The 22,471-nt window shown below is 42.9% G+C and overlaps 1 protein-coding gene and 1 pseudogene across 3 annotated transcripts in view; one reads left to right on the top strand and one right to left on the bottom strand.

The window, feature by feature from the left end:
- Positions 1 to 22,471, top strand: part of OPTN (optineurin) — a 55,232-nt gene that overhangs the window by 5,397 nt on the left and 27,364 nt on the right. For all 3 annotated transcript variants that reach the window (XM_059711257.1, XM_059711256.1, XM_059711255.1), the window contains 5 exons: positions 190 to 366; positions 1,247 to 1,449; positions 6,761 to 6,943; positions 8,906 to 8,979; positions 11,043 to 11,177. In XM_059711257.1, the coding sequence (XP_059567240.1) occupies positions 201 to 366; positions 1,247 to 1,449; positions 6,761 to 6,943; positions 8,906 to 8,979; positions 11,043 to 11,177 (761 nt within the window). In that variant the 5' untranslated portion in view covers positions 190 to 200. The remainder of the gene's footprint in view (positions 1 to 189; positions 367 to 1,246; positions 1,450 to 6,760; positions 6,944 to 8,905; positions 8,980 to 11,042; positions 11,178 to 22,471) is intronic.
- Positions 17,390 to 19,558, bottom strand: LOC132242347 (transcription factor Dp-1-like; annotated as a pseudogene).

Here is a 22,471-nt window from a genome sequence, read left to right as displayed (position 1 = left end):
CATACACACTGAAGCTAGGATATGCCTTTTTTGTTTAAAAGGTAGAATCATAAATGTTCAATTATATTTGGAGAGAAAGTAGGCAACTCTTGGGGTATTTATTAGCAATTGCTAATGGATTTGGGGGACTCTTGGGGACCCCTTGCAGAAGGGGGACAGCTTATTTTTCAGTTTGTAACCTTTTCATAGGAACTGCTGCCATGTCCTACCAACCACTTAACTGCCTGACTGAAAAGGGGGACAGCCCCAATGAAGCCACAGGAAATGGACCCCCCAATCTGCCTCACCCAAACCTGAACATGTTTACTCCAGAGGAGCTGCTGCAGCAAATGAAAGAACTCCTGACTGAGAACCATCAGCTGAAAGGTAAGCAGCACCTGGCACCTGGCCCCTGTGTTTCTCCATTCATCCCAGGCCTTCCCGAACCTAATCCCTTTGTAATAAGGCTTGTAGGTAAGCTCCCTATTCTCTGTCTGAATCCCTGGGGGCAGGAAGAGTACAGCATTTAGCTTTTAGTAAGGCTAAAACGGTTTTCATTATTTACCTTTGGGTACAGGTCAGAATAAAAAGTATTTTTTTTTAATCTCAGGGAAATGGCATAAAGACATTTAGCCCAATTAAAAGGAAAAAGAAAGAAAAGCTGCTATTGTTTCAGTTGGTCCTAAATACTGCCTTGTTAAGAGGAAGGATTCTAATATTAAGCCATGGCTTTTGGCAGGTCCAGTGTTCGAATTTAAGAGTCACAGATGTTTGTCCATCTAGTTAGTTATTCACAGGTACTTGTGCTATATGGAGGCACCCAGGTCAATCTTACTTTATTGAGACTTTGGAGACATTAGACCTGCTAGTCCTGTCCAGAAGCAAAAACCACTCATCTTGCCACAGTCTTTCTTCTAACTGACCCTTGGGCCTAGACCAGGGGTGGGCAAACTTTTTGACTCGAGGGTTCTTAAACTGGACCGGAGGGCCGGAACAAAAGCATGGAGTGTTTGTGTGAACTAATATAAATTCAAAGTAAACATCATTACATAAAAGGGTACGGTCTTTTTTTTTTTTAGTTTTATTCATTTCAAACGGGCCGGATCCGGCCCGCGGGCCGTAGTTTGCCCATGACTGGCCTAGACCCAGCATGGCATCTTTCAATTCAGAGCTTCAGGTTGAAGTGGCTTGAGGGGCGGTTTGATTCATTAAGTCCAGTTTGTGTGACCCTCTTGTTGTGTGACCCCTTACTCTGAACCCCATACAGAAGCCATGAAGCTAAATAACCAAGCAATGAAAGGGCGATTTCAGGAGCTCTCAGCCTGGACAGAGAAACAGAAGGAGGAACGCCATTTTTTTGAGATCCAGAGCAAAGAAGCCAAAGAGCGTCTAATGGCTGTGAGTCATGAAAATGAAAAATTAAAGGAAGAACTTGGAAAACTAAAAGGGAAAACAGAAAGGTCATTAAAGGTGAGCAGACAAATTAGTTGTGATTTTATTTTATTAATATTTGTAGTGGAATCTTATTTGTCTAGACTTCTAGATTGATCAAACCCTTTTATGGTTTAGATTAGATAGGTGTTTTGCATTATCTTGAAAGAAATGTTCTTGCTGAGAAGATTGGTTGTGATTTTAAGGGTCATGAATAATCTCTTGTTGGGAGAAAGAAATTTGTAAAGCTTAGATCGTAATGATTTTAATCAGAAGAATGTTGAGGTTATAAATCACTATTTTGTACTCATTATAGACAGAGCAGAAGGACCTCTGCTTAGAACCGTGCAAGTGTTAGTTTTTGATGTATATCTTTGATAAAAAATTACATTTTTAAAATTTACTGTCCTAACCAGTTTGGCTCAGTGGATAGAGCGTAGGACTGCGGTCCGAAGGGTCCCAGGTTTGATTCCAGTCAAGGGCTCGTACCTCGGTTGCAGGCTCCTCCCCAGCCCTGGTCGGGGTGCATGCAGGCGACAATCAATTGATGTTTCTCTCACATTGATATTTCTCTCACATTGATATACTCATGGGTCTTTCCCTCTTTTTTCCACTCTCTCTAAAAATCAATGGAAAAATACCCTCAGGTGAGTATACATACATACATACATACATACCCTCAGGTGAGTATACATACATACATACATACATACATACCCTCAGGTGAGTATACATACATACATACATACATAAATAATAAAATAAAATTTATTATAACTCAGAATTTTTACTTATTGACCTTGTCCTTTCTCTCAGTCTAAAACAGATGCTTTGCTTTAAGTTTTACATTTACTTCTGAAAAATGGTTTGACAAATGTCTTGTTGTGATAGGAGATTATATAAGGTTGCCATGTTTTCATTGACCCAAAGAATCTAGGAAATGTGCTCACAACCAAGACTGGGTGTCAAAGATGTTAGTGAAAAACACAAATCAGAATGCATATGAAGCCTCTGCCCGTACGCTAACGCTCACTGCGTATTATTTGTTTTGGTGGATATCTACTGTCCAAACCTGCAACTTAATAACCCTTTGGAAGATGGAGCCCTGGGTTAATTGAAGGAGATGTAATCCTGGATATCAGTGATTTTTCTTGAGACTATACTTTGAACTTTGTTGATCTGTAATTTCTTAGATGAGTAAAGAATACAGACAAATACAATGGAAAGAAAATAATGAAAAAGGGATGATATTGAATAATCTAACGAATGAAAAGTTTTTTAGAACAAGATCATAGTTTATATCAATGACCTACTCATCAACTCATGCTCATGGGACAATGAAAACATTGAGCTTTAATATATTTATATTTGTATTGGAAATGTTTCACTATTGACAGGGTTTATCACCTCTGATGCTCCAATGTGTCTTACAGTTCCAAGAGCATTAAGTCACTTTTCTTGGGGAAATCTCTGATTGTCCAAATATTTTTGAGGTACAGTACTCTGAAGAAATGATCACCTGGAATACACGAGTAATTTTCTGTTTTCTGGAATGAAATACCTTACATATATATCCCTTGCCTTTTGGGATGTGAGCTAACAGTTGGCTTTAGCCATTGGTGCCTATCACATTGAAACCAAAAAGGAAGCTTCCAGAAGCAGTTTGTCTACCTGAGGTAGTCTGCCTGTAGGTTTTGGAAGAAGTTGAGATCAGAAGCTAAAGCTCTAGACAGCTTCTTTCAATCCAGATGATAAGTTGAAGTGAGCTACAAGCAGGACTCAGAAATGAGTCCTTGAGATAAAGGACTTGGAAGTTTGGGACAAAGAGACACTTAAAGCTCTTTAAGACTCTTGGTCATCAGCTTTCTCCCCCAAACTGTGCCTCCAAGGCCCACACCTGTCTCCTTGCCTCTTCCTTAATTTTTGTTTCATGGGTCATTTGAGATGATATTTTAAATTTAGGCGCTCATCTTCCTGACTTAGTAAAGGTTTTAAGGCAGTGGTTCTCAACCTTCTGGCCCTTTAAATACACTTCCTCATGTTGAGACCCAACCATAAAATTATTTTCGTTGCTACTTCATAACTGCAATGTTGCTACTGTTATGAATCGTCATGTAAATATCTGATATGCAGGGTGGTCTTAGGCGACCCCTGTGAAAGGGTCCTTCAACCACCAAAGGGGTCGCGACCCACAGGTTGAGAACCGCTGTTTTAAGGCCTTGGACTTCTCTCATTCATGCTGACCCGTCTTTGCCACTGTTTCTACAGGAAATGCCCCCAGCCATCAGGGCTTCTCATGCCCCTGTGCCACTCCAGGCCAGGGAGTTGGAATTTCCTTTAGAGAGCTGCCTTCTGATCATCAGGGTGAGGCTGAGGCATTAATGGTCTGTCCAATTTCACTGAATTACTATACATTAGTTTTTCTAAGGAGTACTTTTTAACTCTTAATTACAGATTACTAGGCAAAGGTCATTAGCTAGACTTTTCTTCTTGGATTATAAAATGGCATAACAACCTGCACACATTGCCAGGACAGTAGGATAGAGACATTACACAAATACACAGAAAGACCGGAAGTTGCTGTGTCCCACTAGGTCAACGGTAAGTGCTCAAAAGTAATGACAGTGTAACAAATAGTGGAGTGGGGATTGAGATTTGGGAAAATAAACCATAAGAGTTCTATTCCACGAAGGCAGGGAAAAGACTCCCAGTGTTAAAATGGAGAGGAACTTAAAGTGTTATCCTACAAAGTGTTTATGGACAAATAAATAGATTCATAATTTCCCAAAGATAATTAAGAGATGCTCACAAGTGTGCAAAAAGACAGTTAACCTGACAGTCCAAGATTCTAGTGTCATGGCCTCATATCACTGGTCCTCAGACACTTGTTTAAAACTCTCTTCCCAGGAACATACTTTCATAAGGATACAGAAAATTCAAATAAAGCTCTAAAAGCTTCTTTAAAATAATAAAATAAAACTTTCTTACCTTTCTGCCAAGGTAGTGTTTTTGTTTTGTTTTTTGTTAATCCTCACCTGAGGATATTTTTCCATTGATTTTTAGAGAGAGTGGAAGGGAAGAGGAGAGACAGAGAGAGGAACATCGATGTGAGAGAGACGCAGCAATTGGTTGCTTTAAAGGGCACGCGCCCTGACCAGAATCGAACCCAGGACCCTTCAGTTTGAGGACCAATGCTTTATCCACTGAGCCAAACCAGCTAGGGCTATGCCAAGGTAGTTTTTTTGTGTTTTTTTTTTTTAAATATATTTTACTGATTTTTTACAGAGAGGAAGGGAGAGAGATAGAGAGTTAGAAACATCGATGAGAGAGAAACATCGATCAGCTGCCTCCTGCACATCTCCCACTGGGGATGTGCCCGCAACCCAGGTACATGCCCTTGACCGGAATCGAACCTGGGACCCTTCAGTCTGCAGGGCGACGCTCTAACCACTGAGCCAAACCGGTTTCGGCATGCCAAGGAAGTTTTTAAAAGTCCATTCTATCAAATGTCCCCCGAGAGGTCAGGTAGATAAATGTAAAGATTCCTATGGGGCATAGTCTTGCCCTCACCTGCTTACTTCCTAATTCCAGGCTGAGCAGTGTCTTTCCTTGTATGTTTTCATTCTTTTACATGTATGTTTCCACAGTGTGAGTCATTACTGAGAGATAGCATAAGCTTGGAGCCTTTCTTTGTCCACCTGACTTTGATTCACAATGAGTTGCTTTTCTCTAAGGCTTGTGGTAGATTCCTGGCAAGAGACTGCTGCAGATGAAGAAGAGCATGATCGTGATGGTGGAGGGGCACTTCCCTGCTACACTTTTTAATATTTCATAAACAAGCTGGCTTATGATCCAGGCACATCCCCTTCTGACACTTTTTGGTTCCACTGCTAGCCTTTGGACCTGTTGCCACTCCTTAGGAAATCTGTCACAGAGGGTAAATGTGTTTGTGTGTAGGGGTCAATTTTCTAATGTGTTGCGTCATCTGATAATCACAAGTGCATGCATTTCTGGTGGTGCCAAGAGCAGTGAAGGTTTCCTGAGGAGGAAATCCGAGAGGACGAGAAGGTCACAGCTGGAAGAGACCACAGAGACCATGGGGTACTGTCTTTCTTTCTAACTCAAGAAAACTGAGGCCAAGACATGAAGTGAATCTACTCAAGGCAACACATACACTGATTAGCAAAGTGTGCCAAGCAAAACACCGCAACTAAACAGGGTCTTGCTCTTCTGACTTTGTCATATTCAGTAATTGCAACAGCAGGAACACAACATGTACTTGACATTAGTGAAATATTAACCTTTATTATTAATGTTTATAGGGGCTGAAACTTTTTTTTCCATTTTGTTACCAGCCTCTGAATTGTCAGTTTGCTTATTTCTCACCGGACTTAACGTTTAACAAGCTTAAAACAGCACAAGGTTTTACAGTACCCAGACTACATTCCTGGGAGAATTTTGAACCTTTCATTGTGTTTTGCCAGTACTGTACCAGGTGATATCTTTGGTGCTTTGCCTTCTGAGTAGACATGACAGGTACGGGGAGAGTGATGATGGGTATACATTTGTGTATGCGGGGAGAGGGGAGCAAGAGGTTGAATTGTGGTAGCTTTTTGTCCTTATTTTCTAGTATTTTGGGGCTATAACTTACAATTCTGCCATGACAAAGTTTGGTTGTTTTTTAATTTTTTTTTAACTTACTGCAAAAGCGCCCTGGTGGGGTAGCTTGGTTGATTGGAGCATCATCCTATACACCAAAAGGTGGGGGTTTCCATTTCTGGTCAGGGCATATGCCCAGGTTCCAGGTTAGATCCCCAGTCAGGGTGATTACTCTTTCTCTTTCATCGCTCCCCCCCCCCCCCCACCTTCTTCCTCTCCTCTCCCTTCCTCTAAAATTGATTTAAAAATAATAAAAGCATTAAAAAGTTACTTCAGAAACACTGTCTTTTTTATTGAATTTATTTGGGTTAACAAAATTACACAGGTTTTAGGTGCACAAGTCTACACATCACATCATATGTACACTGTATTGTGTGTTCACCACCCCAAGTCAAGTCTCCATTGTAGTTGGTTGTTATTATGATATCAGATTATTCCAGCATGCTGAGGAAGCATGTCTTTCTTGTCATGAGGTTTAAAAAATTTTTTTATTATTTGAATACAATAAAAAAATATTAAAATGTTTATTTTAAATGTTATGTCAAAATAAATTGCCAAGGAAACGTGAGAATTTTTACTGTAAAGCACAGGGGATCAAGTTGTTGAGAAACTGCCTTGTCAGTGGGCATGGGGCACTGGAGTTTGATGCTGGGGCCTTAGTTTAATGTGCTTTCCTCTTGGTCATTTCCAGGAACCCACTGGGGACCCCCAGGTCCCCGAGGCAGAAGCAGAACAGGAAATGGGACAACTGAAGACCCAAGTGTCACGACTTCAAGCTGAAAAGGCAGATCTGCTGGGCATTGTGTCTGAATTACAACTCAAGCTGAGCTCCGGAGGTCCCTCTGAAGACTCCTTTGTTGAAATCAGGATGGCTGTAAGTATTTTGGTTTTGTGTTAAGCAAATTCCAAAACCTCACCTAGGCAATTGATACAAATACCACCGTTTCTTTCTCAACACAGGGAAGCCACTTAGTGGGGACATTTCAGTAATAAAGGTAAATTGGCTCTTGTTTTTTAAGTATAACACAATGCTTGTGAGGGTTATCATAGCTGAAATGGAAAAACATCAGTTACCTCTTACGACAAAATAGCTAGTCCTTTTTTTCGTCCTCACAAATCAGACATTTATGTGACTGACCTAAAAGGAAAAAGAAAAACATAATCGTTTTCAGACCAGATCGTTCTCAAAGCTGTGTTCAGCATGTCATTTAGGTGAGCAGAATCGTGATCAGATGCAGTAAATGTTTTTAAAACTTTTTTTAATATTAGAACCCTCTTTTCAAACAAGGTCTTGTGAGGAACCATGGTTTGTTAAAAATAAGTGAAGAAAAGGAGCAGAGGTCTGCTGGTTGTAGAGGGAGGGACTATCTCAGCTTCTCTAACAGCAGCTACTCGGGAACCTGAGAACAGTTTGAAGCTGATGCTCTGTAACTCCCATTTATGTGCCACCAAAATGAAGTGAGCTAAGCGAGATGGCATGTCCTAGCATGTGTGCAGCACCCATCGTGGCTGTGTCTGGGTGTGTGGCAGTCCTACTAAAATCGTGGATGAACCACAAAGGACTTCCTTGCTACTAAAAAAGAGTGAGAAAAGGGCGAAAACATGTGAAGGTCCAATCCTCTGTCATACACACTGTCATTTTAGCTTTGTCAAAGTGCATGTCTGATAAAGAAAAAGAGATTGTGTCTCTGAAAGAGAAAAATGTACCTTGAAGATGAGGGGACAGATGAAGGAGTTGGAGGGGCAATTTGCAAAAAGCTAAACTACTGATGTGTCTGAAATATTAGAGTATGACTTCCTTTACTCCCTGATTCATTTGCTGCACTAAAGATTGAGAGTTGGAGAATGGCTCTTAATAACTTTGTCATCCACACCCCCTAGTAAATCTTAGATGCATTAAAAGTGGCTGAAATTAAGAAAATTAAAATACCATTTGAAAGCACACTTTGCCAGAATATTCTTTCTGCAAGTGACTAAAGATTAGGAAACACAACTTTGATCAAAGAGCATTAACCTTCTGCAAATAACTGATAACATCCAGGAAGCTCTAAGGGCCTATCAGAAGTTTCCAAAAGGCCCCTGCCTCCAGGGCGCGTGGTGAGCATGGTATGTTCCCTCACTGATGAATGACAGTTATTTTTAGTGTAAACCTGTTTTTCTTGGCCTTGCTTCTGTGAACTGGATAGCACTGCCCAAAATTTAGGAAGAATGCACACATTCAGAACTATCCAGAACATCTTTGTGCATTTTTGGAAGATTATCCTGCTACCTCATTAGAATAGAATTGTCCTTCAAGTCACTGAGGTCGTCTTAATCCTCTGGTTTCCTAAATGGCTCAAGATGCATAAGGTTTCTAATAGGAGCTGATTTTGTGTTCTGTGAGCCTTGTTCACAGAAAACTGCCTCTTTTTCAACTTTGCTTCAGGAAATTCTAGCATTTTGCGTTTTGAAGGACTGTACAGGAAAGGTGTGTGGAGTAGTTGTCACTAGCTCCATGTGACCTTAACCTAGGAAAGAAGGGAACTGCCAAAGAGAGCAGGAGATAAGCTTTCATGTTATGGGGTCAGATTGACTGTGCTGAATGAGAGGAGACCAACCTTCGTCCAGATATTTATAATCCTGACAGGGCATGTGGGGTGAGGGAAGGGTACATTTCCATTCCATTTGAGTGACCGAATTTAAACATCTCACATTTAAATGTTTGGTAGGCTCCTTAGGTGGAATGTCATCAAAATTCTTGATCTTTTGACTTTTTCTTTTTTTGCCTTTTTATCTTTTGATAACATTTGTCTTGTAGACATATTGTATTATATCCCTTTCATCTCTGGTTCTACAGGAAGGAGAAGCAGATGTGGCAGTGAAAGAAATCAAGACGAGTCTTGGGCCCACAAGAATTGACTCCATTGACACGTATGTGAAGAAAGACTAGGGCTGTTGGACAGGCTTACCAGACAGTCTTGTCATTTCCAGGTCCCCACTGAGAGGTCAAACATGGGCTGAAAAAGTCACTTATTATTAATTTATACTAGGACCTCTCAAGAATGTTAGATTAAAATGCTGTTTAATGTTGTAGCTACAACTGGCAGAGAATAAGAACAATGTTTGATGCCTTTTCAGGCTAACTAACTCTCACCCTCAAGGTGTTTCTTCTCCTTCAGATAAAAAGTGAAAGACTTCTGCTTCCTAATTTGCATACAGCGCAGTTTGAGCTGGACCAGGCTGCCCAGCCTGATAAGTGGGATATTTCCATTTCCTCTGCCCTATTCATTCCTGAGTACAAGCCACAGTGACTGATACTAATGGGTAATCTTCCATAGCAATGACTATCACTGCGCAGAGTCTCTGGGTGTTTCTTGAAAGTGCCCAGGTATTTTACCTGTGGAATCTCAAGTCAAGACTCCTAAGTACTTATTAGGAAGTAGAACTTGTAATTGATGGGGGGACTTTGAGGGGATAGTAGAAGGACTGGGCCCCTGAGACTTGCATGAAGCACTCCCCAGAGCAGGCTGTTGGCTCATCCTGTATACGCCGGTTATTACTGTATTAGTCTACAAGAAACAGACAGTTATCTGAAAGTTTCTCTAAGGATCTCTTCCCCTCGTAGACTTAAAAAGGAATTATTTATCTTTATTGTTGAGGGTTTTACAGATGACCCCGTTCCCCACCTCCTAGACTTTTAATATCTTTTTTCTATAACTTGATGAATGTATTTATAAAACATGGAAATGGGGTGTTGTTGTTTCTGTTATGCTCCCAAGCCCTGGTATAAGGAAGAAAATAAGTATTAGCTAATACCCTTCCTTCAAGCAGAGCAATTGGCATAAATGAAAGTTATTCCCATTTTTAGTTAGAAATTCCTCAGTTTTTCTCTATATTACTTTTTTTTTAATATCAGAAGACTTTACTGGAAATGGAGGGAAGGAAGGAAGCCCTGTTTGAAATTTCTAAGCCACTTCCTCCTCATTTAGATCCATAGTCACAGACCACTTCCTCTTTCAAGCCACAGAGCTGTTTTCTGTTGCAGCTCCTTTATCCTGTTTGAGACTATATTAAGGAATCAGGTAGTGATTTCTAGGTTTGCAGTTTGAGCTTAGGAGTTGGGAACCAGAATTTACTCCTGGCTGTTTATTAGATGGGTGAATTTGAGTAGATTACTGAAAGAGTAGCTGCCATTAGCATCAGCATAGTCATCTGGAATGTTTTGTTGTTGTAGTGATGGTCATGGTTTTGTTTACTTGTCATTGAACTGCCTCTAGATTTAATCACATTTTGAAATCAAGAAAAATATTTGACATACCAATGCTCTAATTATTTGAATTTTTTCTTGACTCGAGAATGTGCTGCTTTTGTCAAGGTGGAGAAAGGCCGATGGCCTGCACGTCACCACCAGCAGCATGTGTGTGTGTACTTTTTAAAAAAATATATATTTTATTGATTTTTCACAGAGAGGAAGGGAGAGGAATAGAGAGTTAGAAACATCGATGAGAGAGAAACATCGATCAGCTGCCTCCTGCACACTCCCTACTGGGTATGTGCCCACAACCAAGGTACATGCCCTTGACCAGAATCGAACCTAGGATCCTTGAGTCCACAGGCTGACGCTCTATCCACTGAGCCAAACCAGTTAGGGCTGTGCTGTGTACTTTGACTGTGGTTCTCTTGAGATTAGTTTTCTAGGAAAGCTGGGCACCGGAAACCAGGACTACCCCTGCTCCGCTGTTTGTGTGGGTCCTGTGGTCTGCTGCTGTGAGCACGTGCAGCATAAGGCAAGCCTACTCCTAGTCTCCACTCTTTCCCTGGAAAGCATGGAGGCCTGTAGCACAGGGGTCAAGGGCCAGTGCTGCTTGTCAGTAAATGAGAGTTAACTGGAGAGTATTCTGGAAAGCAGTTCCTTTAAGTTTGGGAATTATTTTAAAGTTATATTCTTAGACTCTGACATTTTTGTTTTCTAACTCTGTACTGTCTTGATGTAGGAGCAGATCTGCAGAAGGTGCCAGGAGTTGTTTGGAATCTGAGGAATTAACTGTGCGCCAGCTCCTGCTTTGCCTGAGGGAAGGAACCCAGAAGGTGGAAAGGCTTGAAAAGGCACTGAAAGAAGCCAAAGGAAGGTAGGAAATAGGCAACTTGAAATATGCATACACTGCTTTTTTAAAATTATAAGTCTTTTAAATTTATCTTTATTGTTGAAAGTATTGCAGATGTCCCCCTGTTTCCCCATTGACCCCCTCCACACTGCCCCCCTCTAGATGTTTACCACACTATAGCCTGTGTCCATGGGTTATGCATAGAAGCATATATATCCTGAAACACCAGTCAGAAAGAATGTATGCACTCCTATGTCCATAGCAGTGCTATTTATAATAGCTAAGATCTGGAAACAGCCCAGGTGCCCATCAGTAGATGAATGGATAAAAAAGCTGTGTACATTTACACCATGAAATACTATGCAGCTATAAAAAAGAAGGATTTCTTACCCTGTGAGACAGCAAGGGGGGACCTGGAGAGTATTATGCTAAGCGAAATAAGCCAGTCAGAGAAAGACAAATGTCACATGATCTCACTTATATGTGGAATCTAGTGAACAACATAAACTGATGAACAAAATAGATCCAGAGATATAGAAGCATGGAATAGACTGACAAATCTCAGGGTAGGTGGGTGGTAGGGGACTGAGGGGTAGAGAGATTAACCAAAGAATTTACATATGTTGCTTTTTTAACAGCTTTTTTGAGATAGCATTAATATACCATCAAATTCATCTCTTTAAAGTGTACATTTCAATGATTTTTAGGATATTTACAGAGTTATATAACCATTAGCACTTTGTAATTTTAGAAGGTTTTTCCCCCAAATAAGAAAATCAGTAGCTATTAGTGCTCATTCCTCTCAGTAATCTTTCTCTTTGAGGATTTACCTATTATGGACATTTCATATAATTAGAATCATAAAATACGTGGTCTTTCGTGATTGCCTTCAGGTAATGTTTTCAAAGTTTATCTATGATACAGCATGTATTGGTTTTTCATTTCTTTTTGTTGCCAAATAATATTCCATTGTATGATTAGACAACATTTTGTGTATTCATCAATTGATGAACATTTTTGTTGTTCCCACTTTGTGCCTATCTACACTAATAAAATACAAACATGCAAATTGACCGCACCTTCGCTATGCCGTAAGCCACGCCCACCAGCCAATCAGAGCGACTATATGCAAATTAACCCAACCAAGATGGCAGCTGGCAGCCACAGAGCTAGAGCGAGCAGGAACCTTGGTTGCCCCAATAATGGAGGAAGCCAAGCTTCCCAGCTGCCGCAGTGGCTCTGAGCTCCACTCAAAGCAACCAACTTTCAATTATAGAAGATAAATAAACCGCAGATACCTGCTTTCAGCCAGTTGTGGCCACGGAGCTGGAGCGAGCAGGAGTGGGTTGCCCCTGGTGATGGAGGAAGCCAAACTTCCCTCCCGCCCGCCCTGGCCTGCTCTGAGCTCCTCTCAAGGCTACAAAGTTTCCATTATAGAAGTTAAATAAATCCCAGAATAAATAAATAAAAAAGGAGAGGCTGGGAACTTCCGTCACCGGGGGAGGCTTGGTCAGCCTGAAAACAGCCATCAGCCCCTCACCCAGGCTGGCCAGGCACCCCAGTGGGGACCCCCACCCTGATCTGGGACACCCTTCAGGGCAAACCAGCTGGCCCCCACCCATGCACCAGGCCTCTATCCTATATAATAAAAGGGTAATATGCAAACTGATCCTAACAGCAGAAGGACTGGGAATGACTGGTCACTATGACACACACTGTCCACTAGGGGGCAGACGCTCAATGCAGAAGCTGCCCCCCTGGTGGTCAGTGTGCTCCCACAGGGGGAGCTCTGCTCAGCCACAAGCCAGGCTGATGGCTGCCAGTACAGCGGTGGTGGTGGGAGCCTCTCCTGCCTCCTCAGCAGCGCTAAGGATGTCTGACTGCAGGCTAGGCCTGCTCCCCGGTGACAAGTGGACATCCCCCGAGGGCTGCCGGCCTGCCAGAGGGATGTCTGACTGCCAGCTTGGGCCTGATCCCCCAGGGAGCAGGCCTAAGCCAGCAGGTGGACATCCTCCAAGGGGTCCCAGACTGCAAGAGGGCATAGGCTAGGCTGAGGGACCCCCCCCAAGTGCACAAATTTTTATGCACCGGGCCTCTAGTTATGAATGTTAACTCTGAACATTCATGCAGTTTTTTGTGTGAATGTAAAGGGTGTCCCAAAATTCACTCAAGAAGTAATTTTGATAGTAAACACAGGTTTATAATTTAAAATTGTAAATTTTTTATTGATTCATAAAGTATACAGTATGGGTTATGTATGGAATAGCATATCGGGTAAATGGCCTCCACGGCTTTGCTGGCACATACACACTCTTTTGTTATTGCCTGAGCAGCCGCATTTTCGAAAAAGAATGGCCCGATGATGCCTCCAGCCCAAAATCCGCACCAAACAGTGACACATTGTGGATGCATTTGTTTCTCAACAATCACTCGTGGATTTTCTGAACCCCAAATGCAACAATTTTGTCGATTAACCACTCCATCAAGATGAAAATGAGCCTCATCAAAATTCAGCCACATTTATGCAAAACGGTCATGGAAAATTTCAACAAAAGAGTGCGTACGTGCCAGCAAAGTCGTGGAGGCCATTTACCCGATATGCTATTCCATACATAACCCTATACTGTATACTTTATGAGTCAATAAAAAATTTACAATTTTTAATTATAAACCTGTGTTTACTATCAAAATTACTTCTTGCGTGAATTTTGGGACACCCTTTATTTTTTAAATTATGTTTGGTGTATACTAAGGAGTGAAATTGCTGGTTCATGTGGTTACTATATATTCAAGTTTCAGAAACTACCAAACTTTAGGCCATAGTGGCTGCACCATTTTATATTCCCACCAGCAATGTAGGAGGGTTCCACTTTCTCTACATCCTCAACAACACTTGTTATTGTCTGTCTTCCTGATTATGGCCATCCTCATGGATGTGAAGTGGTGTCTCACTATGATTTTGATTTTATTTCCCTAATGACTAATAATGTTGAGTATCTTTTCATGTTGACCATTTTATACATCTTCTTAGAAGAAATATCTATTCAAATCCTTTGCCTATTTAAAAAAAATTGCAGTCTTCTTATTATGAGCTCATTATATATTCTGGATACAAGTCCTTTATGAGACTTTTTATTTGCAAATATTTTCTCCCATTCTTTGGGTTATCTTTTCATCTCTTTGATGGTATCATTTGTAGCACACTTTTTAAAAAATATATATTTTTTTACTGATTTCAGAGAGGAAGGGAGAGGGAGAGAGAGATAGAAAGATCAGTGATGAGAGAGAATCATTGATCAGCTGCCTCCTGCACGCCCACCACTGGGGATCGAGCCTACAACCCGGTCATGTGCCCTTGACTGGAAAGAAACCTGGGACTCTTCAGTCCGCATGCCAACACTCTATCTGCTGAGCCAAACCAACTAGGCACACACACTTTTTTTTTTTTTTTACCGTATTCCAATTTATGTTTTCTTTTGTCTCTTGTTCTTTTGGTATCATATCTAAAAGACCACTGACTAACCCAAGGTCACAAAGATTCCCTCCTATGTTTTCTCCTAGGAGTTTTAATACTTACATTTAAGTGTATGATCCATTTTTAGTTCATTCTTTATGGTGTGAGGTAGGGTTCAACTTCATTCTTTGGTGTATAGATATCTAGTTGTCCTAACACTATTTGTTGAAAAGATTATTCTTTCTCACACTGCAGTGTCTTGGTAACCTTGGGGTACATCAATTGACCATAAAGGCAAAAATTAATTTCTAAACCTCCAATTTTATTCCATTGATCTATTTAACTATCCTTATGCCAGTACTACACTGTCACAAATACTATAGTTTTGTTGTAAATTTTGAAGTGGGGAAGTGTGAGTCATCTAACTCTTTTCTACTTTTAAAAGATAGTTTTAGCTATTCAGAGTTGCTTGTATTTCTATATAAATTTAGGGTAAGTTTGTTAATTTCTGGTGGGGGCAAGGCTACCTTGGATTTTATTAGGGTTTGCAGTGATTCTATAGGTCAACTTAGGGAGCACTGCCATCTTAACAATAGTAAGTCTTCTGATTCATGGACATGGGGTATTTAGGTCATCTTTAATCTCTTTCAGTGATGTGTTATAGTTTTCAGCATAAAACAGGTCTTACACTTCTTTTTCAAAATTTATTCCCATACATTCTAGTGTTTTGGTGCTTAATTTGGTGTTTTCTTAATTTAATTTTTGGATTATTCATTGCTAGTTATAGAAATACATCTTATTTTTGTATATTGATCTTGTAGCCTGCAACTTTGCTGAACACACTTATTAGCATTAATAATTTTTAATGAGTTCCTTAATATTTTCTACATACAAGATCATGTCATCTACAAATATAGTTTTGCTTCTTCCTTACCAACCAGGATGTTTTCTTCTTGCCTGATGGCAGTGGCTAGAACTTCCAGTACAATCTATAATAATAAAAGTGTAATATGCTAATTAGACCAGACGACCTTCCGGATGAAGCTGGAGCTGCAAGGGAAGCCTGGGTCCTGGGTGCCTGCCGGTGTCCAGAGGGAAGCCCGGGTCCTGGGTGTCAGAGGGAAGCTGGTGCCAGCAGCCAGGGGAAGGAAGGCCTGCTCTTGCACAAATTTTGTGCATCAGGCCTCTAGTATTATATATACTATTTTGACACATAATTTTTTGCAGTAACATAATTACCGCACAAATAGTTCTTCTAATTAATTTTCTTTCAGTGTGCACAAATCATGCACTGAGTCACTAGTGTTAAATAAAAGTGGAGAGAGGAGACATCCTTGTCTTGTTCCTAATCTTAGGGGGAAAGCTTTTAGACTTTCACCATTAAATATGATAACTACTCATCGGTGATGGAGACTCAGATATGGTGCCTGCCTGCTGGCTCTGTGTAGGAAGGGCTCAAAAAAGAAGCAGTAGCCTTTATCAGTACTTCTGCCTTGGAAAAAGCTGCCCCTCCAGCTCTTGCCCTGATACCAGACACTTCAGTTCCTCCCCATATGTCCCTGTGCCTTTTCAGCTACTGCCCCAGCACTGGAGCTCAGAGTGAGTGAGTCTGCTGGTTTTTACAGCCAGATGTTACTTGAGACTTCTCTTCCTGGCACTGAAATCCTGAGCTGGAGGGCCTGATGTGGGGCTGACACCCCTCACCCTCAAAAGGGACCTCTGGAGCCTAGCTATCCCTCCTGATTTTTATCTGCCGCATGTGGGAGTGGGACCAGCCAATTCTGCATTCCATCCCTCCTACCAGTCTCAATGTGGCTTCTTTATATCCTTAATTATAGGACTTCTAGATTTCATGCAGTTCTGAATGATAGTTATTCTGTAATTTGGTTGTAATTTTGATGTGGTTGTGGGAGGATGTGAGTACTGCATTTATCTACTCTGCCATCTTATTACAGCTGATTTTAAAGGTAAAATATTATCCTATATAATAAAAGCCCAGCAGCCAAATGGCAGATGACCAGAACAACCGGTTGACCAGTCACTATGACACATACTGACCACCACGGGGCAGATGCTTGACACAGGAGCTGCCCCCTGGTGGTCAGTGTGCTCTCACAGTGGGAGCACAACTCGGCTGACCAGGATGAACGGCGCTCCCACAGTGGGCCCATCCCCGCCAGTGCAAGAAACCGTGCACCGGGCCTCTAGTCCTATATAATAAAAGCCTAATATGCAAATCAACTGAACGGTGGAATGACCGGTGGAACAACAAGTCATGATGACACTCACCGACCAGCAGAGGGCAGACACTCAACACAGGAGCTTCCCCCAGCCCGCAGGACCCAGGCCGCCAAGGCGGGTGCCAGTGGGGGCCCCCTCAATTGCCCTGCCAGTCGCCCTGCAGATTGGCCCTGATCACCAGCCAGGCCTAGAGATCCTACCCGTGCACTACTTTCATGCACTGGGCCTCTAGTGCTTTAATAGTTATGAGTAATCAGTGTGTTAGTTTATTTGAGGCATGTTTCCTCTCCTAGGTTCTGTACACCATTCTTTTTTTTTTTTTAAATATTACAGAAAAGTTTATTTGTGTTTCAATAAAAAGACTATTGTTTTAGAACAGGCAGCTAACAGCAACTGTGCAGTTAATGGTTCTTCGTGGATAAATTTTAAAAGAAGCTACTGCCTGTCCTGAAATTCCTTTTCCTTTTTATAAAAAAAGAACTATTAAAAGTGATTGACACATTTTGAGTTAAAAAACTGTTAAAACATTCTCTGTATTTAATTTCAACTTTATAATAGATTACAGGAAGATGCTCATGAAACAAATACAACATTTGTTTCAGTACATGTCTTTAAATGATAGACTAATAAGTATGTAAACAGCTATATAATAAAAAGTTCCCAAACGCTGCCTGTAAGAAATCAGGCAAATTTTACCATAAGCAAAAAACCATCCCAAGCTTTCCAGAGTTTTCACAGCTGCACCACCAGCACGGCAGTAAACTACCAAACCAAACACACAAACACAAATGAACAACTTTGAATGTTCGCTGCACCATAGACAAAAAAAAAAAGAAAAGAAAAGAAAAGAAAGAAAAAGAAAGGGAAACAATATGGAATCACACAGTCAATATAATTTAAGGGGAAATACATCATACTAGGCTTTGTGGTGCTCAATGTTGAAAATCAGCTCTGCCATTGGCCTGGTTCTGCGGACGCCCCAGACTTTCACAAATGGGAACTCGGCCGGGAGCCTCACTCGCCGCCATGGGGTGGCACCATTCACAACGCGCTGCAAATAAGTGGCCTTCGGGGTGGCCTCAACAGGAGGACGGCATTTTCGTTGATGTAGATGGAGCACAACTTCTTCAGAAAACTCAGCAAGAATTGTTAAGGGGCAAAAAGGAACTCTGAATTTTAAAAAAATAGAAAAATGAAAACACAAAATCCTACCAAGTAAAAGCCCTGCACCAGCGACTAGAATCCACACACCGCAGCCCGTCTAAGACCCTGCAGAAAACAGCCCTCGCTTGCTTATCAGAGGTGCACCTAAAATGCAATAGCTTACCTATATCTTCTTGGGAGGAAGCCAAAAAGAAACAGGAAAGCCCACTTTAAGAAAAGTTTCTCTTTCCTAAACATGTTTTCCTGAAGCTGAACTTGAGGGGAGCGGGGTCTGTGAGCACACATTTCAATCTTCCTCGTCGTTTTCGTACTCCTCGTCCTCGTCGTCATCCTCCCCGACGTAGGACACAGGAGTCTCCACCCTGGACCTGCTGTACTGAGACCCGCTGGAGCTCGTGGCCAGCATCCCATCTGCACCATTGGTCAAGTCACTGGCAGAAGCCTTGTGCTGTTAGAGTTTGAAACTGCTGACGTGAGGAATACACTGCTGAGTGATCCCTGAGCCATTTCTGTCACATAGGGTTCCAGTGCTTTCGGCACCAAGCTTCTTGCCATTTTCAGGTCTTCAGCAGAGCAGCTTCTGGACTACAGTCCATAGGCCATCCCCATGCGCTTCAGCACTTCTATGTCATCATGGATTTCAAGCGTGTTGTCAAAATTGAATAGATACTCGAATTTGTCATTAGAAATGCTGCAGTCAATGACAGTCTTCTTGCTGGTGTTCACAATGATGAAAGGCAGGTGGATGACAGAGTTGGGCAGAGGTGGCCGGTTGGCCTGCTGCTCTGCCTGGCGGTTTCTCTGCACCAGATTCTTGAAGGCAATTTGCTGTAGAATAAGTTCTTGAAGTTGAGACTGTTTCTGTTTTATTATTTCAAGTCTTCTTTGTCTCTCTACCTCTAAATTCTGACATTCCTGAGCTGAGTTGGTGGGCAGACCAATCCATTTGATTTCCTTCTTCTCCTTGGAGATGATGTTCATGGCCATCAGCACATTTAAGGCATCATAGACTCGCCGTCTTATGTTCTTCTGATCATAAGCGGATTCGTTTGGTAAGATGTGGTTATCAGCGGCACTGAACTCTGCGACCAGCTTGTCAGCCACCTCATTATAGGACGTGGTTCCCTTCCTCTGCACCTTCTCACAGACCTTCATGGAGAAGTGCTTAGGCCCTTACCGTTCTTCTCGCCTTTCCTGTTGCGTTTCCACTTGCTGTGTAATGTTGACATTGGATGACTGTCCGAACGTTTTTGGCAAGAGCTGCTTCCCAAGCGTGTTTACTGTGGAGGGGTGAACAGCTACTAAGGACACAACACCTTTTCCAGGACTAAGGTTCTGGTTTATGAAGACCTTTAGTTCCCCGTTGGCTTCAATTAGACCGGCATCTTTTGCCATATTATCAGATCCGTGAAATCAATGCTATAAATGTTCACCCTCCAGAGAAGAAAAATGATTTTTCTGGCTGACGGTTGGTGCGCGGACACGCGGGGACAGACACGAGGGCGCGGATACGCGGACACGGACACGCGGGCGGTCCGGGCGTGCACTCCGGCCGGGGGTCCTGCCCTGCAAGGCCCCGGGCGCGGGGCTCACCCTCTCTGTACACCATTCTAAGTGTCAAGTGTAGCCAGAAATTCATCCTTACTTAGACAACATGATTAGCTTTGATAATAAAAGTATAAACTTAGGCCCTGGTCAGTGTGGCTTAGTGGTTAGAGCAGTGATGGCAAACCTATGACACACGTGTCAGAGGTGACACATGAACTCCTTTTTTGGGTTGATTTTTCTTTGTTAAATGGTATTTAAATATATAAAATAAATATCAAAAATATAAGTCTTTGTTTTACTATGGTTGCAAATATCAAAAAATTTCTATATGTGACACGGCACCAGAGTTAAGTTAGGGTTTTTCAAAATGCTGACACGCCAAGCTCAAAAGTTTCGCCATCACTGGGTTAGAGTGTCAGCCCATACACCAAAGGGTCCCAGGTTCGATTCCTCGTCAAGGGTATGTACGGGAAGCAACCAGTTGATGTGTCTCTCTCATATCTATGTTTCTCTCTCTCTCCCTCCCGCTCTTTCCCCCCACCACACACACACCCTCCCTCCCTTCCACTCTCTCTTAAAAGCAATAGAAAAATATCTTTGGCGAGGATTAACAACAAAAAGCAAACTTAGGAGTGTGCTAATTATACACCCTGATTTTTCATTACGTGGGTGTGTGTGTGTGTGTGTGTGTGTGTGTGTGTGTGTATATATATATACATACTAGGGGCCCGGTGCATGAAATTCGTGCACTGGGTGTGGGGGGTTGGGGGGGGGGAGAGTGTCCCTCAGCCCAGCCTGCCCCCTCTCACATACTGGGAGCCCTCAGGCGTTGACCCCCATCACCCTCCAATCGCAGGATCGGCCCCTTGCCCAGGCCTGAAGCCTCTGACAGAGGTGTCAGGCCTGGGCAGGGGACCCTCATTTCCCCCCATCACTGGTTCTGCCCCCAGCCCAGGCCTGATGCCTCTGGCCCAGGCATCAGGCCTGGGCAGGGGACCCCCAGACCCCTCCGATTGCTGGCTCTGCCCCTTGCCCAGGCCTGATGCCTCCGCCAGAGGCGTAGACCCCCATCACCCTCTGATCGCCTGATCGGCCCCTTGCCCAGGCCTGACGCCTCCGCCAGAGGTGTCAGGCTTGGACAGGGGACCCCCATCTCCCCCCGATCACTGGCTCTGGCCCCCGCCCAGGCCTGAGGCCTCTGGCCCAGGAATCATGCCTGGGCAAGGGACCCCATCTCCCTCTGATCACTTGCTCCACCCCCCGCCCAAGCCTGACGCCTCTGACCCAGGCTTCAGGCCTGGGCAAGGGGACCATCATATCCCCCCAATCCCCGGCTCCGCCCCCCGCCCAGGCCTGATGCCTCGGCCAGGGGAGTTGACCCTCATTACCCTCCGATCGGCCCCTTGACCAGGCTGGGCAGGGGACCCCCAGCTCCCCGCGGTTGCAGGCTCCGCCCCTGCCCAGGCCTAACGCCTCTGGCTGAGGCGTCCAGCTCGGGCAGCGGGGACCTGCAGCTGCAGCGGCCCCGCGATCGCGGGCTCCGCTTTAGGCCCAGGCAAGGGACCCCTAGCTCCCGGGACTGCCAGCTTCGACCATGTCCAGCTCCCATTGCTGGCTCCACCCCTACTTCCTGCTATCACTGGCCAGGGCGGCAAAGGCGCCTGATTCTCCGATCATGGCTGGGGGGCAGCTCTTAGCTCCCCCCTGGGTTTCCGATCACTGTCAGTGGCAGGGGGCTTCTTCCTGCTTTCCCTTTCGCCTCCCTGCATTGTGCCTACATATGCAAATTAACCGCCATCTTGTTGGCAGTTAACTGCCAATCATAGTTGGCAGTTAATTTGCATATAGCCCTGATTAACCAATGAAAAGGGTACCATCGTACGCCAATTACCATTTTTCTCTTTTATTAGTGTAGATACACACACACACACACATTAGAGGCCTGGTGTATGACATTCGTGCACTGGGGAGTGTGGGGGTCCCTCAACCCGACCTGCACCCTCTTCAATCTGGGAGACCTCAGGGGAGCCCTCCCCAATCCGGGAGTTTCTGTCTGTCTTTGCAACCATATGAGCAAATTGTCTGAGACCCCGACTCCGTTTGGTTTGTTGCTCACAGAATAGTAGAGGCTCTCCTTTAACCCTGCCCCAATTGGATCTTAATCCACTTATTTGCTTAGCTGGGAACAGTGTCTGTGCACCAATTAGGTTTGGCAATTTGCAACAGATACCATTATTGTTTGTTTTATTTTTTATTACCATTAAGTTCCTTTTTAATAATCAGTTTTGCATTCATATAAAGACTTGGTTGTTACATAGTTTCTTATGGGAAAATAGCAGCTCCTTGACCAAACCCCTTGCTTCCTTTTCCTGCTTCCCACACAACCATTTTCAACATATTTACCTGGTTCATTTGATATTTACTTTCATATATCAGGCTTAAATGGCTACTTAAAATTTCCCCCCTATATTAAACATAATCTGTTGACCTCCCACTGTAAAGAATGAAGATTTAACTGTCTTTCACCCCCATTATCACCACCACACACATGCTTCTGGACCCTTCTTCCCCTCCTAGTCCAACTCTGAAATTGATTATAATACATTGAAACTTAGTTAAATCACGAATCACTGCTTTTATTATGCACATACACACAGTTCTCAGTTAAGCTGTGCTCTATGTCTTGATCAGCTTTCCTTCTGTGTGTATGTATGTGTGTGTGTGTGTGTATATTTTTTTTTTTTTACCTCTCTGCATATTTACCTTTCAAATTTTTGCTTATTTTCCCCCTTTCCAAATGGGGAAATCTGTCAGTTACATTCAAACATGTTAGTACTATCCAGTAGTAGTTTCTTCTTGATGATTTTTTTCCTGGTATCTGGCCTGTTTGCTTTCTAGGAGCTGCTGTATT

Source organism: Myotis daubentonii, chromosome 1, assembly GCF_963259705.1.
Source record: "Myotis daubentonii chromosome 1, mMyoDau2.1, whole genome shotgun sequence".
Classification (NCBI taxonomy): Eukaryota; Metazoa; Chordata; class Mammalia; order Chiroptera; family Vespertilionidae; genus Myotis; species Myotis daubentonii.
The sequence above is the reverse complement of the archived record's forward strand: the minus strand, read 5'-3'. Positions and strand labels throughout refer to the sequence as shown.